This window comes from Ochotona princeps, chromosome 1 (assembly GCF_030435755.1).
Source record: "Ochotona princeps isolate mOchPri1 chromosome 1, mOchPri1.hap1, whole genome shotgun sequence".
Lineage (NCBI taxonomy): Eukaryota > Metazoa > Chordata > Mammalia > Lagomorpha > Ochotonidae > Ochotona > Ochotona princeps.
The window spans coordinates 7,853,214-7,866,236 of NC_080832.1; the positions used below are offsets into that span (position 1 = coordinate 7,853,214).

Sequence of the window (13,023 nt, forward strand, 5' to 3'; positions counted from 1 at the left end):
TAGCACTACTAACGGGCACTTCCACCAGACACTGACCAGGAACACGAATGAGGTTTGGCACCCCTTCTCCCAGGCCACCTTCAGCCAGAAGTAACCGGTGCATGGGTCCCCCACTTACTCCCTCCAGCTTGCAGCAGGCACCGGATCGCTGCCTCAGCCTCCTGGGCGTTGGTGGTTTTGATCTGCTTGACATTGTAGGGCTTACTGATCCCGGTCCTGGCTCTGGGCTGCAGGAGGAATGAAGGCGAGAAGTGCATGGACTCAGGCAGAAGCACCTCTCCTGACACAGTACAAGAAGGACGAGGAAGATGTACCCTCACCCCTGGGCACCCCTCCTGGAGCAAGACACAGTACAAGAAGGGCACCCCCAGCCCTGGGCACCCCTCCTACCCCTGGCTGAGAGAGGAACATGACAGTAAGGAGGGCCTTGGAGGACCCTGTCCTTGCTGGATACCACTGGTACCTCATCAAGCCTGTTATCCCCATGATCGCTCCTGCCTGCCTGAGGCCAGCAGGGCTCCCTGAGCCTCGTCTTCCTAACCACAGTAGGACGACATGGTGACCGGCCTCTCTCCCCCTTGCCCTTCCATCAGCCAAGGGTTCTTCACACCGGGGCCAAAGGCGAAAGTCACAAACGCCTGAGCGTAGGAGTCACCGGCAGGGACACGTGGGATGCTCCGTTTCCCAAACGGTGCACCCACCATGTGCAGAGTCAGGGTGCAGGGACGCGGTGGTGGGCAGGCGGTGGGGTGGAGCCACGCAAGCCCGGATGAAGGCAGCAGCGGTGGCTGCTCGGGGCTGTGTTGCTGGGACAGCGGGACTCACCGGCTGTTGCAGAGCTCCCGGCAGGAGCTTTGCCGTCTGCAAGACGGAGTACTGCCCATGGGTGCCAGAGGAGATGGACACATCCGAGGCTGACTTCTTCACCATCAAGCCCGCTGTGAAAACCAAGGGCGCAGCATCAGCAGGAGGCATGTCCCAGCTTGGCGGCCAGGCACAGCCCACGGAAAAGCAGAAGCGGGGCCGAGTGCCCTGTGGCAGTGCCTGGCAGGCATCTCCGGGGATTCCGCCCAGTGCTCCAGCAGCTCTCCCTGCCCCTGCACACGCAGCAGAAATCATACCCTGACATCTGTTATCAAAGGCCACGGATTACCGTTATTGTTTTTTGGGAGGCAGACAGATCCAGAAGCCTCCCACTTCCTGGCTCACTCCACAAATGCCTGCCGTGGCCAAAGCCAGAGCCAGGAACTCCAGCCAGGTCCCCCGCACAAGTGGCCAGATCAGTCCCTGGAGCTATCACGGCTTCGTCCATGCCAGCAGGAGGCTGGAGTCAGGAGTGAGATGTGTCTTAACCAGCATCGTGACCACAACAATCACCTACATGAGGTCAACAAATTGTTTTAAAAAGCCAACTGACTGGGCCCGGCAGCGTGGCCTAGTGGCTAAAGTCCTCGCCTTGAACACCCCGGGATCCCATATGGGCGCCGGTTCTAATCCCGGCAGCTCCACTTCCCATCCAGCTCCCTGCTTGTGGCCTGCGAAAGCAGTCGAGGACAGCCCAATGCATTGGGACCCTGCACCTGCGTGGGAGACCCAGAAGAGGTTCCTGGTTCCCGGCTTCGGACCGGCGCGCACCGGCCCGTTGCGGCTCACTTGGGGAGTGAATCATCGGACGGAAGATCTTCCTCTCTGTCTCTCCTCCTCTCTGTATATCTGACTTTGTAATAAAAAATAAATAAATCTTTAAAAAAAAAAAAAGCCAACTGACGAGGCCTGGCACGGTAGCCTAGTAGCTAAAGTCCTTGCCTTGCATGCTCCAGGATCCCACACGAGTGCTGGTTCTAATCCTGGCAGCCCCGCTTCCCATTCCGCTCCCTGCTTGTAGCCTGGGAAAGCAGTTGAGGATGATGGGTCAAAGTCTTGGGACCCTGCACCTGCGTGGGAGACCCAGAAGAGGCTGGGTGACTAGCCATTGCAGCCATTTGGGCAGTGAACCAGATGATGAAGATCTCTCTCTGGCTTTGGATTGGCTCAGCTCCAGCTGTTGTGGCTACTTGGGGAATCAGCGGATGGAAGAGCTTCCTCTCTGTCTCTCCTCCTCTCTGTATATCTTTCCAATGAAAATTTAAAAAAATAAATTTAAAAAAAGCCAACTGACTTTAAGTGGTTTAAAACACTCTACTATTATTAAGACCACATTTCCAGTATGTTTTGTGGGACAAAAGCTTTCATCAACTTTAGAAAACAATCTTAAGTTATACTCATGGCCATTCACTAATCATCGCTTAGAGCATTGAATGACATAAAGACAAATGACCAAACAAACCAGTCACAACTCACGGCAGAGGCAGGATAAACAAACAGCCCAGGAGTCTTTCTGCCAGCAACTACAGTCTGCAGGTAACATAAATTTCACACTTGTCTTTACTCTGTAAAATTTCCACAATATAGGACTGTTACATTTTGCGTTTTTATTTCGTATTTTATTTTCTGAGTAGACTTCATTTTCAGAAAAAGCACCTCGACAGTGGTGTGCCTCTGTGGCCAGCAGTGTGGCAGTGCCAGCATTCCATACCAGGAAGGCCGGTTTAAGTCCCAGGCACTCCATTTCCAAGCTAGCTCCCTGCTAACGTGCCTGGAAAGCAGCAGCAAGTGGCCTGGGTACTCGGGCCCCGCCACTCACGTGGGAGACGCAGATGAAGCTCTGGGCTTCTGGCTTTGGCCTGGCCCACTTGTCCCTGCAGCCATTTGGGGAGTGAGCCAGCTACACAGTCCTGTGCCCTCTCTTCCTCCCTACTGCTCTGCCTTTCAAATAAATATCCTCTTCTTTTAAAAAGTTACGTGGCTTTTGGCTTGCTCCAGATGACTTCCGTGGCAGAGGCCACCATACAAGGCCAGCTCTTAAGATGGCATCCTGGGGAAATGAGGCTGCCACGGTTTTTGGTGGGGCAGTGGTGCACCACAGTGGGAAAATGGCAGCTGACCAAAAGTGTTCCTGGCTTTATTTCTAGGTTCTTAACAAATGTGTGCTGGCCCCAGTGCTAAGGAACTTGAAGGAAACCAGGTCCGTCCAAGACACGGGCCACGAAGGCCATGGAGTGTCACCCCAGAGCACAGAAGGGCAAGTGGGGTGAGCCCGTGCTTGCTGGCACCACTGGACTTCAGGGCCATCACACTCCTGATGGGCAGGAGGAGCTCCGACCTGCAAAGCTGCAAGGCTCCCCGAGGACCGCACGCCTGCCTCCACTCCACAGGCGTCGGCCCGTGAGCAGAAGCATGAAGCCCGGGGTCTCCAGAGTGTCCTGCACGTAAGACACAGAGGGGCCCACGGCAGGGAATCCCCACGGGGACACAGCAGCACGGGAGGAGCAGCTGGTGTGGACCAGTTCGCAGCAGCAGCAGATACATGATTTTTCCCAGCAGGCATCGTGGTGAGCGGAAAGCAAGGAAAATCTTACTTGGAGGGGGGGGTCTCTGCGGTGGGTGAGGTGGCCGAGGCCTATTGGGGACCGACAGAGACCTGCTCGGAGAACGGTGGCGGAAGTCCCCCACAGCTGCCAGCTCCTGCTGTAATCGCGTCAGGTCAGCGTCATCTGCAGGACATGGTGGGCCATGAGCAGGTCAACGGGGCAGCTGGCCTTAGCAGGTGCAGCAGCTGCAGGCTCTGCGCAGGGCTGGGGACACGGCGCACCCAATGCCCACGTGGAACATTCGGTGGATCATGGGCCCCAGGGTCTGTTCCTGACTCGAGAAAGACACTGCAGGGGTTCCACGTGAAGGCCCCATTCCTTCCAGAATAATCCAATTCCCACAGAGGGCAGAAGCCAGGGCCCCCCAAGAGTGACCTGTACACAGGGTAGATGGTGGTAAGGCCTCATGTGTTTGGGGAGCTGAGACTATCCCGCCGTCCCGGGCCACAGGCAGCCTGGGACCAGCAGCTGGCCAGGGCGAGCCCTGCCACACAGCTTCCAGAGTGTCACCCTGCACACACCTGGTACGGAGAAGCAGCAGAAGCGACACATCTTTTGTCCTACAGAGACACCTGTACTGGGGACACAAGTCCACACACCCCACAGCACACCCCTTTACTTCATCTTGACTCAGACTCCATCCCCAAGTTCCGCAGCTCAATTCCGTTTATGGCCGGGGCTGGGGAGAGGCACGGCTTCTCCCTGCACTGGGAATGGCTGAGCACTCGAGGGTCCCTGTGATACCCGTGGGCCCATGGTTACCCTGGGGATTCTTCTGCTTAAAGAAGTGTGTACATCCCCATCTGCCCTGGCCTCTGCAGGCTGCCGGGATGGCTGCCATCCCAGAAGAAAGGGTTGCGTGTGCTCTGTAGGGAGCATCACCTTGGCTGTACCCACCAGGAGAGCCTCTGCCCAGGCCACGTACAGCAGTGCGTGACGTTCCAATGCTAGGCCCCAACTCGGCTCCAGACCACCCAGGAGCTGCAGGCAACACCAAATTCCCATGGACCCACTGCCCACGCTGATCCAGGCTCCAGGTGGGGCTCAATAGCCTACAGGAGCAGAAGCTGCCGACGGCTGTGGGGGCTGTTACAGGCACTGCGGGGTACAGACCCCTCTCTCAGGAAGCACCCCAATCCACTCTAGGTCCCAGTTCCAGGGGCCCGACACCAGAGGAGGCCCTGCACCTGCTGGTAGAGCTGCCCTCCTATGGCAGAGGCGGTAACTCAGAGCTGGAGACAGCATCTCAGGGGAGGGCAGGACAGTGTTACCAAGGCCTGATGGAGCAGTGGTTCAACCCTGTGACCTGCAGCCCCAGCCCTAGCCTAAAGGACACGTTGATTTCATCGTGAACAATAGCTATCTTATCATATCACGTCAAGTGGAGGCACCAATACGCTCCAAGGAGGGAGCTACCGAGGCTCTTACAGGACTGAAACAGAAAAAGTTTTCTTGGAGAAAATAAAATGAGATATGAAGCAAGTTCAGAACTGTGGCCTGTGGGAAGTGGGCATGGGACTCAGCATGACAGAATGAGGTGGGAGCACCCCAGGTGTGGATGGGATTGGGCACCTCCTGGGTCCAGAGCTAGCCTGCCCCATGCCTCCGCATCCTGGGCCTCTTCCAGCGTCCACACGCATGCCTGACAGCCCTGGCCACTGCCCAGCTGCCCGTGTGTCCTGTTGAGGAAAGCAGACCAAGCTACCTTTGTACGTGGGACGCTGCTGCTTCCTGGCCGGCGCTGGTGACTTGCTGGGAGGGGCCTCGGCTGGGCTGTCTGCCCCCAGCTCACCGTCCGAGGCCAGGGACTGCCCGAACTCTTCCACCAAGTACTCCTCGTCATCTTCATCGTCAAGGACATCCCCTGGGAGAGGCAGAGAGCGGCAGTGAGGGGGCGGCAGGGGCTCTGGCTCACACATCTGTTGTCCACCTGTCCTGGGACCCACCAGCCTCAAAGTCACTGTGGTAAGTGCAACTGCCACCTGCCATCCTGGCAGCAGCCTCTCTGCTCCGTGGGGCCTGGCTCCAGCGCCATCTTCCCTGATCTCCCAGCGGCCCCGCCTGCCCCCTCTCCAGGGCCACTGACCCTCAGACTCATAGTCCAGGCTGCTGAAGTCGAAGTTTTCCTCGAGCAAATAGGAGTTGGCAGTGGGCGACACGGGGGCCAGGCTGTCCCGTTTCCGCGTGAGTTCCTCGCGCAGGCCTTTCAGCCAGTCCTTGGTCTTGGGTAGGATCTTCAGAGCTCTGCCTCTCACCTGTCACCGCATTGGGGGTGGGGAGGGAGTCACAGGGATGGTATAGCCACCCCCAGGGCCTGCCAAGTGTGGGCAGCAAGGCTAACCCTCAGGAGCTGCCCGGAGAGATGCAGGCCCCACTTAGCACCTGGCCTCCAGTGCATTTGTATCCCGTGTGCATTTAAAGCCGGGGAATAGCAAAAACAGACCGTGTGGGAGCCGTATGTCTCCAAACACCCATTCTAAAGAGAAGGCTGGTCCACACATGAGTGGGCGCAAGATCCATGAACATGCAGGAACCAGACACTAGGAACTCGCTCTTTCCCGAGTCTGGGAGCACCCGGGCCAGCCCCAGTCGGCTCAGACTCAAAAGAAAGAACTGCTCAGCTGTTTCCCTCTGGGCATCCCCACAAGCACACACAGGCCAGGCCAAAGTGGGGAATACACACGGTGTGACCAAGGGCCACTCACCTTCTTGCCATCCATGTCCAGTACACTGAGCGCCGAGTGACTATCTGCGAAAGTCACCAGCATCTGACCCTGGTTGATCCTGCAAGGTGGGTGAGGCCAAGTGAGGGCTGAGCAGCACGCAGCAGCTCCGCCCACCTGCCCGCCACGGGCAGCCTCTGCGTACCGTACTAGCACAATGGTCCCATAATTCCCCAAGATCTGCATGAGCTCGGCACGCAGCTCCTCAGGAAATTCCTTCTCCTCCTCCAGGGTCGGCGACTGCAGGTTCACGATGACCGTGGCGTCCAGGGGGCCCTGGAAAGAGGACACTTCCTGCAAAACCCTCTCCCGAGCACCCACGTCGACTTCTTGCACTTCCACCTCCACGACCGCCAGCACGGGTCTGCGTGGGACATGAAGGGGAGACGGGGGAGGATGGTTAACCCGGGCCGTGTGTCCACGCCCCTGCCTCTCCCGGCCTCCCCAAGCCCTGCTGGTAAACTATGAGCATCGATTGCCACGCACATGGCTGCCAGCGTGCAGGGGAGCAAGCCAGCTGCTCCGTTGTTGTCTTTCCCAACCCGTGTTTTTGTTGGGTATTTAAAAGAAAGGCAAAGTTACTGAGAGAGAGGGGGAGAAAGAAAGAGAATATCTTCCATCCACTGGCTCATTCGTCAGGGCTGGGCTAGGCTGAAGCCAGGAACCTAAAACCCCATTTGGGTCTCCCCTTTGGGCCATCACTATGGCCTCCCAGGTGTGTTAGCAGGCAGCTGGACTGGAAATGGAGCAGCCGGAACTCCAACCAGCACCCATATGGGAAGCCAGCATCCCAAGACACAACCACTGGCTTCCCAATCTTAATGCTACCTATTGTTATCTAAGGATGATCTTGGGGGGTGGGAAGCAGTGCATGGCCCGCAGCCATCCTCCAGTGGCTGGCCAGTAGCCACCCCGCAGGCACCCTGACACTCCCTGTCCTGCTGCATGCGTGGGCAAGCAGTATTTTGCCTGCCTGAGCTTCAAGTTAGCACACAGCTGCTTGGCCCACTGCCCTGCCACCCTGAGATGGCCCCCTCTATTGACCTGACCCTCCCTTCACCCTATGGTAACGGCCACAGACGGGTGACCACGGAAGCGTGGACTGTATGGGCAGGAAGGGAAGGAGGGAGAGGATGGCCCAGCATGGGGACAGTCACCTTACATCCATCCAAGAACCTGTGCAATCCTAAGGTGTGACACCAGGGAGACCCACACCCCGGGGCCAGCAGGCATGGTACAGTCAAGGCGGGGGCTCTGATAGAGGGATGGCTCTATCTCTGTAAAACTGGAAAGGTGCCTTGAGACTATGAGAGCTCCCCGCAGAGCTGCCACACTGCACCACGTGGAAACAGAGCGTGCTGCATATAGGACTGCCGGCGAAGGGCAGCAGCCCTCTTGGTCACTCAGCATAATCCTTAAGTTTCCTGAGCCTTCTAGTGGTGGCAGGGGTGGGGAGGGTCCTGCTGGCTGTCTGAGTCTGCAGGGTTGACGTCAGGGCTGCCACCTTGTTGCCAGCTGCTCTGTTCCACACGTGATTTCTGCTCCCACCCTCACCCGCTGGGGAGATCCTGCTGTCCCTCCAGCTGACATGACCTCACCCCAGCCCGGGCCATAGCCGTGTCCTGCCGACCCACGAGCCCCCTGGAGTCTGGGTTCTTCACCTGCCACTTTCTTTTTTATTATTATTATTTTTTTCATAGCACTTTCAAATCTCTCTCTCTCTCTCTCTTTCTCTCTCTCTCTCTCTCTCTCTCTCAGAAATTCCATGATAGCATGGTCTCTTTGGAAGCAAGAAGCAGGCCTGGCATGTAAGACCCCTTATTTGCCAACCTTGCAGGGTTTAGCTCTGGGTCTACGCTGGCAAGAATGGGTGTTGGAAGAACTCAGAAACATGTACAGATTTAAACTCATCTGTACCCTCACACTCCACCAGGGATTGTGTGTTGCAAGATGCCCATGGCATGGTTCTCCCCAGCACCCACCCTGAGCTGAAGGGCTACTCTCCTCCCTCCATCTGCTGCCTCCTGCCTATTCTCAGTGCATGATGCCAGAGGCCAAACCAACAGTGCACAAGGTTTAAAAGCCCCATGGTGTGGGGCTGCACTATGGCCTGGCAAGCAACAGCTGCTGCCTACAAGGCTGGCATCCCATAGGGGGACTGGTCTGTGTCCTGGCTGCTCTACCTCCCACCCCGCTCCCTGCTGATGGCCTAGGAAAAGCAGTACAACACGGCTCAATTGCTTGGGCCCTGCCACCCAAGTGGGAGACCCAGAGGAAACTCCTGGCTCCTGGCCCCTTCCTAGCTCAGCCTTGGCCATTGTGACCATCGGCAGGGGCGGGAAGTGAACCAGCAGATCCAAGATCTTTCTACCTGTGTCTTTCTGTAATCCCAACTTTCAAAATTCACCAATCTTTTTTAAAAAGGATGATGTTTATAACAAAATATTAGGGAAAAAATGCATCAGTAGGTGATTGGGTAAATTCCACAGATACACGAATACAAAAGCCACAAAATACTGCCAGTCATACTTTAAGATGTTCACAAACAATGTGGTTCATGACAGGGAAAAATGACAAAAGGCTATCTCGGGCCCTGGGAACACAGACCCATGGAGATCTGCTCCAGGCTTTGGTCCAGTGTGTATTTTATACACACACACACACACTACCCACTAGGGGGTCCGTGTGTGGGTGCCCCCCGCGAGGCGGTGGCTCTGACTGTGCCCCTGGACAAGGCAGCGTCATCCCGGAGCGTACCTGTGATCAGAGGCCTGGAGCTCGGCGCGGCCGTAGTACCTGAGGGTGCCAGGGGACCAGGTGTGTCTGACCTTGGTGTCCTCATCCAGGTCACGTTCCAGGAGGTTGAGCTCTCCAGCTACTCCCAGGGACCCGTGGAGAGAGACAGACAACAGTATTGTGTCAGCAGCATGACACAACACACAACAGGAGACCGTCAGACTTCTGCACCCAGAACACCTCATGGTCAAACTGGGGCTGCCCAAGCCACGGCCGTACTTCCTGCCCAGGGGACTAGCCGAGGTCCCGGACAGAGGTGGCTGCTGCCAGGCTTCCACATCCAAGGCCCCAGGGGAGGCCTTTGGCCATCTCGGGCCCAACGAATGCTCTCTGTCTCCTTGAAGGAAGCTGTCGAAGGTGTATTTTTTTTCTCTGCAGATGAGGCTTCCTGGATTGGCAACCTCAGCAGACACGCCTGCACAGAACGTGGACTCCAGTGTGCCAGGCCGTGGCTATTCAGTAAGTGTCCCAAACGCAGAGAATGACCCATGGCAAATGAAAACACAGCTCCTGTTTTCCCGTGTCTTGTTCACATTTGGTGTTTTAACGGGGTGAGAGTTGGGCAGCTGAGGGTGGGGGCAGGTGGAGGGGCCCCCTCACATCCTCCTCTTCCTCTACCCTGGGACAGCCTGGGACAGCCTGGGACACCCGGGGACAGCCTGCTCGACGCTCCGGAAGCTGAAGCATCACCTCAAGAACGACCCGTTTGGACCTAATTTGTACAGGTGCAGTAGTGCGCTGGCCTGCAGAGGCAGGTCCCCTCCCCACCCCCCGTGGGTGCACCTCCTACACACCTGTTTTATCTGAAGGGTACTTCTTCCTCCACCATAGCACCCTGTCCGTCCAGGCTGGTGTGCGACACTTGTCACTTGTGTCATAGGCCTCGGAGCCCACGTCATACTTGTAGGTGGGTCCAAAAGTAATGGCTCCTTCGTGAAAGTCCTTAAAAATCTAGAGGGAAGCAGATAAAGCACAGGGCCGCCTCAGTTCCCCCGGGCTCGGGATGTTTGTCACGGAACCAAGGGACACAAAGATTCAGGAAGTGCCAGGCTCTGTGTTACGGCTGCACACATGTCTACACAGGGTGGATGTGAGTCAGGGTGTGCACCCCTGCTTGCCAAGATGTCTTGCCCCCCAGAGCGGGACTCCGTGACAGGTGCAGGCAGGGATCCCTTGCTCCTGGGTGGGGTGCCTGTCCCACCCCTGCCAAGGCCCCACTCCATTCTGCTCCCTAACAAGGTGAGTGCAGAAAAGTTAATACTTCCCCTCTGTTTAACTCTGGGTTGGCCTCAGTGGCTGGGTCACCAGGAACACCTGCTCTCACATTCTTGGGGTATGAGGGTGTTGGCAGGAGGGAGGGGATGCCAGTTTAGGGTAGCTGGTAGGGTCCCTGTTCCAGGGCTCAGAAGGGGCTGAGCTAGAAAGGCAGCGAAAGCCCACTTCAGGGACTTCCCGCCCTGCACCCTCGCTGGCTCTGCTTTGGAAGGCAATGGGCTTACACTAGCCCCTTTACCTCAGCCCACCCAGCCAGGGAGCTAAGAGGGCCAGCAGCATCCACTGTGGAAGAGGACACGCTCAGGGCGTCTGGAAGGTGCTGGAAGGACATTGCAGAACCCAGGTCAGACCCTACAGCTCAACACTGTCCTGGCCTACACAGAGAACCAAGCAGCCCCCCCCCCACCTTGGGGACACGACACCGGAGTCAGACCCAACATGACCCTGGGTACTGGCTGTGTAGCCTTAGGCGGACTATTTGAGTTCATATTCTGCGTCTTTCTGGTCTATAAAATAGGTCTATGACTCCTCTGCAGGGCAAGCCAGAGGATCCCACCGACAAATCCGGTGTGTCAAGCAAACCAGCGAGTGTTATAACCTGGTGTCTTCAGCAACGAGACGAGCTAACACAGACGGAAGAGTATTCTGGTAGAATCCCGAGCCAAAAGCTGGCTTGCCAGTCCAGAAACATAGGTGCCCCTGCAGAGTCTGGAACGGGGGCCAGGGTTTAGGGCCCGCAGGTGCCTGCATAGCGTGGGCCGAGGGCGCCTGGACTCAGGCCGTGACTGCCAGGCATCCAGGAGGCTGCCCTCAGACTGTGCAAGCCCACACCTTTCCCACAGCGCAGAGATGCGTGGTGGCAGCCCCCAGGACACAGCGTCCACTGGCTGCCGGGGCGTACGGGCAGCACGTGCTGGCGCCCACTTACTTTGCCGCTGGACTTCTGTAGCTGCAGCTGATCGAACTCCAGCAGCCGCTTCCAGTCCTGGCGCTTCACAAAGTAGAAAACCTCTTCGTAGGTGAGGTCGATGCGGTAGTTGAAGTCGCCGCACCAGAACACATAATCATGAGAAAACACGTTTCTGCCCTAAGTGGTCAGGAAAACGACGGTCAGTCACAGCGGTCACCTGGGGGGATGGTCCCCCACAAGGAGTGTGTCCTCCTTGTACTGGCCAATGGCGACAGCTGCCTAGCCACGTGTAAGGACGGGGCACGTGAGGGAAGTTTAACTAATTTAAGTAGTTACTTGTGGTCACAGCTACTGTGCTAGGTGCTAATAAGTGTATTCTTTCGTGAGGGGCCCTCAATACTTGTGCCTTGTGTTCAGGGTCTTTGACACTGGGAAATTCTGGGGGCCAGCCAAAGTTCATCTTCTCTGCATTTCCACCAGACTTAAGATGTGCAGGGTTGTATAAGAAAGAGAATAAAATCTTACATAAAGTTTTAGAAGAAAAACTGCAAGGACAACCTCTGGCTTGCCACTAGAGGGCAGCGCGGAGCACACCCGCCGCCGTCTTCCAGAAGGGCTGCTGCTCTAGATCCCTGGTATTATCACCAGGATGGAGCGACAGGCTGCTTTCCTTTCCCAATCCCCTCATTTGTGGGAGAACCCATGGAAGGAAGTCCAGGGTGGCATCGGGGAGCGGGCTCTGCTGGTCTCTTTACACCCAGCCCGTCCAGCAGGGGCCCTCCCCCATCCCCTGGCCGCCGGGGCTCACCGTGGGGAAGGACAGTTTGTGGGTGATCTCCCTGTAGTCCTCGTTACGCTCCTTCACCTGCGACTGCCCTGCCGTCAGGTGGCTGCAGATGAAGCAGAAGCTGCTGCTGTGGAACTGGAAGCGGATGCCCACGGCGCCCTTGTTCCCGGCCTTCCCCCCCATGCCGGTCTTCACCGTGTCGATGGCCACGTCCCTGCAACACAGGAATCATCCCTTCTGTGTCATGCTGCAGCTCCGGGGCAGTTAGCCACAGGTGACCCCACAGTCAGGATGTCCTCGGCGGCTGGAGCGTCTTCCACGTGTGGCCTCTACCCTGTGAGGCTGACACGTCGTCCCTGCTGTTGTGCCCCCGTTCACACCAGCAGGAACCACACAAACGTGACGGTCCCCGGCCATGCCCCATGCACATGGTGCACACAAGTGGCTTCAACCAGTAATAAACCCACCTCAGGAACCAGAAACTTGTAGCCGTTTGTGCAGGGCCGAGCCCAGGTATCAGGCCAGCTCTCATACGACACAGGCTCTTGCAACTTTGCATGGAGGCTCATGAGCAGGCAAGTCCCTGAACAACCACGGCCATAAGTTGCCACTGTGGCATTTGCAGATCAGGCCACTGGTTTGCACCTGCTCCCTAGCTGACAAGGCGAGGCCTTGAGCTTGCCAGGGCATGCAAGGGAGACACGCTGGGGACCACAGGGACCTTAGGCTGGGGCCTGGGGAACCCAGGGCACCCTCCCGACACCCTGTGCTCTGGTCCAAACAGCTGTTCACTCTCTCTGACTCCCACACCAGCTTGGGCACTGCCAGCGCAAGACAGCACGGCCATGGCCTCCACGCCCTCCCAGAGCCACAGAGGATGGCAACACAGGCGGAGTACAGTCCTGCTCCCCATGCTCTGCCACCTGGATGCCTGTTTCTGCAGGAAGATGAGCCCAACCTCAACAGCAATGAGAAAGCCTGGAGGTCATCCTGGAGGCTGAGAGGGCGGGGCATCCTCTGTGGGATCCAGGGGATTGGCTGACAGCGGGCAGAGGGCGCGGC

General features: G+C 57.3%; 1 protein-coding gene across 2 annotated transcripts in view; it reads right to left on the reverse strand.

Moving 5' to 3' along the window:
* SYNJ2 (synaptojanin 2) overlaps nt 1–13,023 on the reverse strand; it is an 83,612-nt gene that overhangs the window by 4,663 nt on the left and 65,926 nt on the right. Inside the window, exons 15-25 of one of the 2 annotated variants that reach the window (XM_058661332.1) lie at nt 11,983–12,175; nt 11,193–11,351; nt 9,784–9,940; nt 8,951–9,068; nt 6,339–6,557; nt 6,176–6,254; nt 5,557–5,725; nt 5,176–5,334; nt 3,459–3,593; nt 826–938; nt 119–227 (exon numbers count right to left, since the gene is read on the reverse strand). In XM_058661332.1, coding sequence (XP_058517315.1) covers nt 119–227; nt 826–938; nt 3,459–3,593; nt 5,176–5,334; nt 5,557–5,725; nt 6,176–6,254; nt 6,339–6,557; nt 8,951–9,068; nt 9,784–9,940; nt 11,193–11,351; nt 11,983–12,175 — 1,610 coding nt within the window. The remainder of the gene's footprint in view (nt 1–118; nt 228–825; nt 939–3,458; nt 3,594–5,175; nt 5,335–5,556; nt 5,726–6,175; nt 6,255–6,338; nt 6,558–8,950; nt 9,069–9,783; nt 9,941–11,192; nt 11,352–11,982; nt 12,176–13,023) is intronic. The other variant, XM_058661379.1, reaches the window with a different exon arrangement.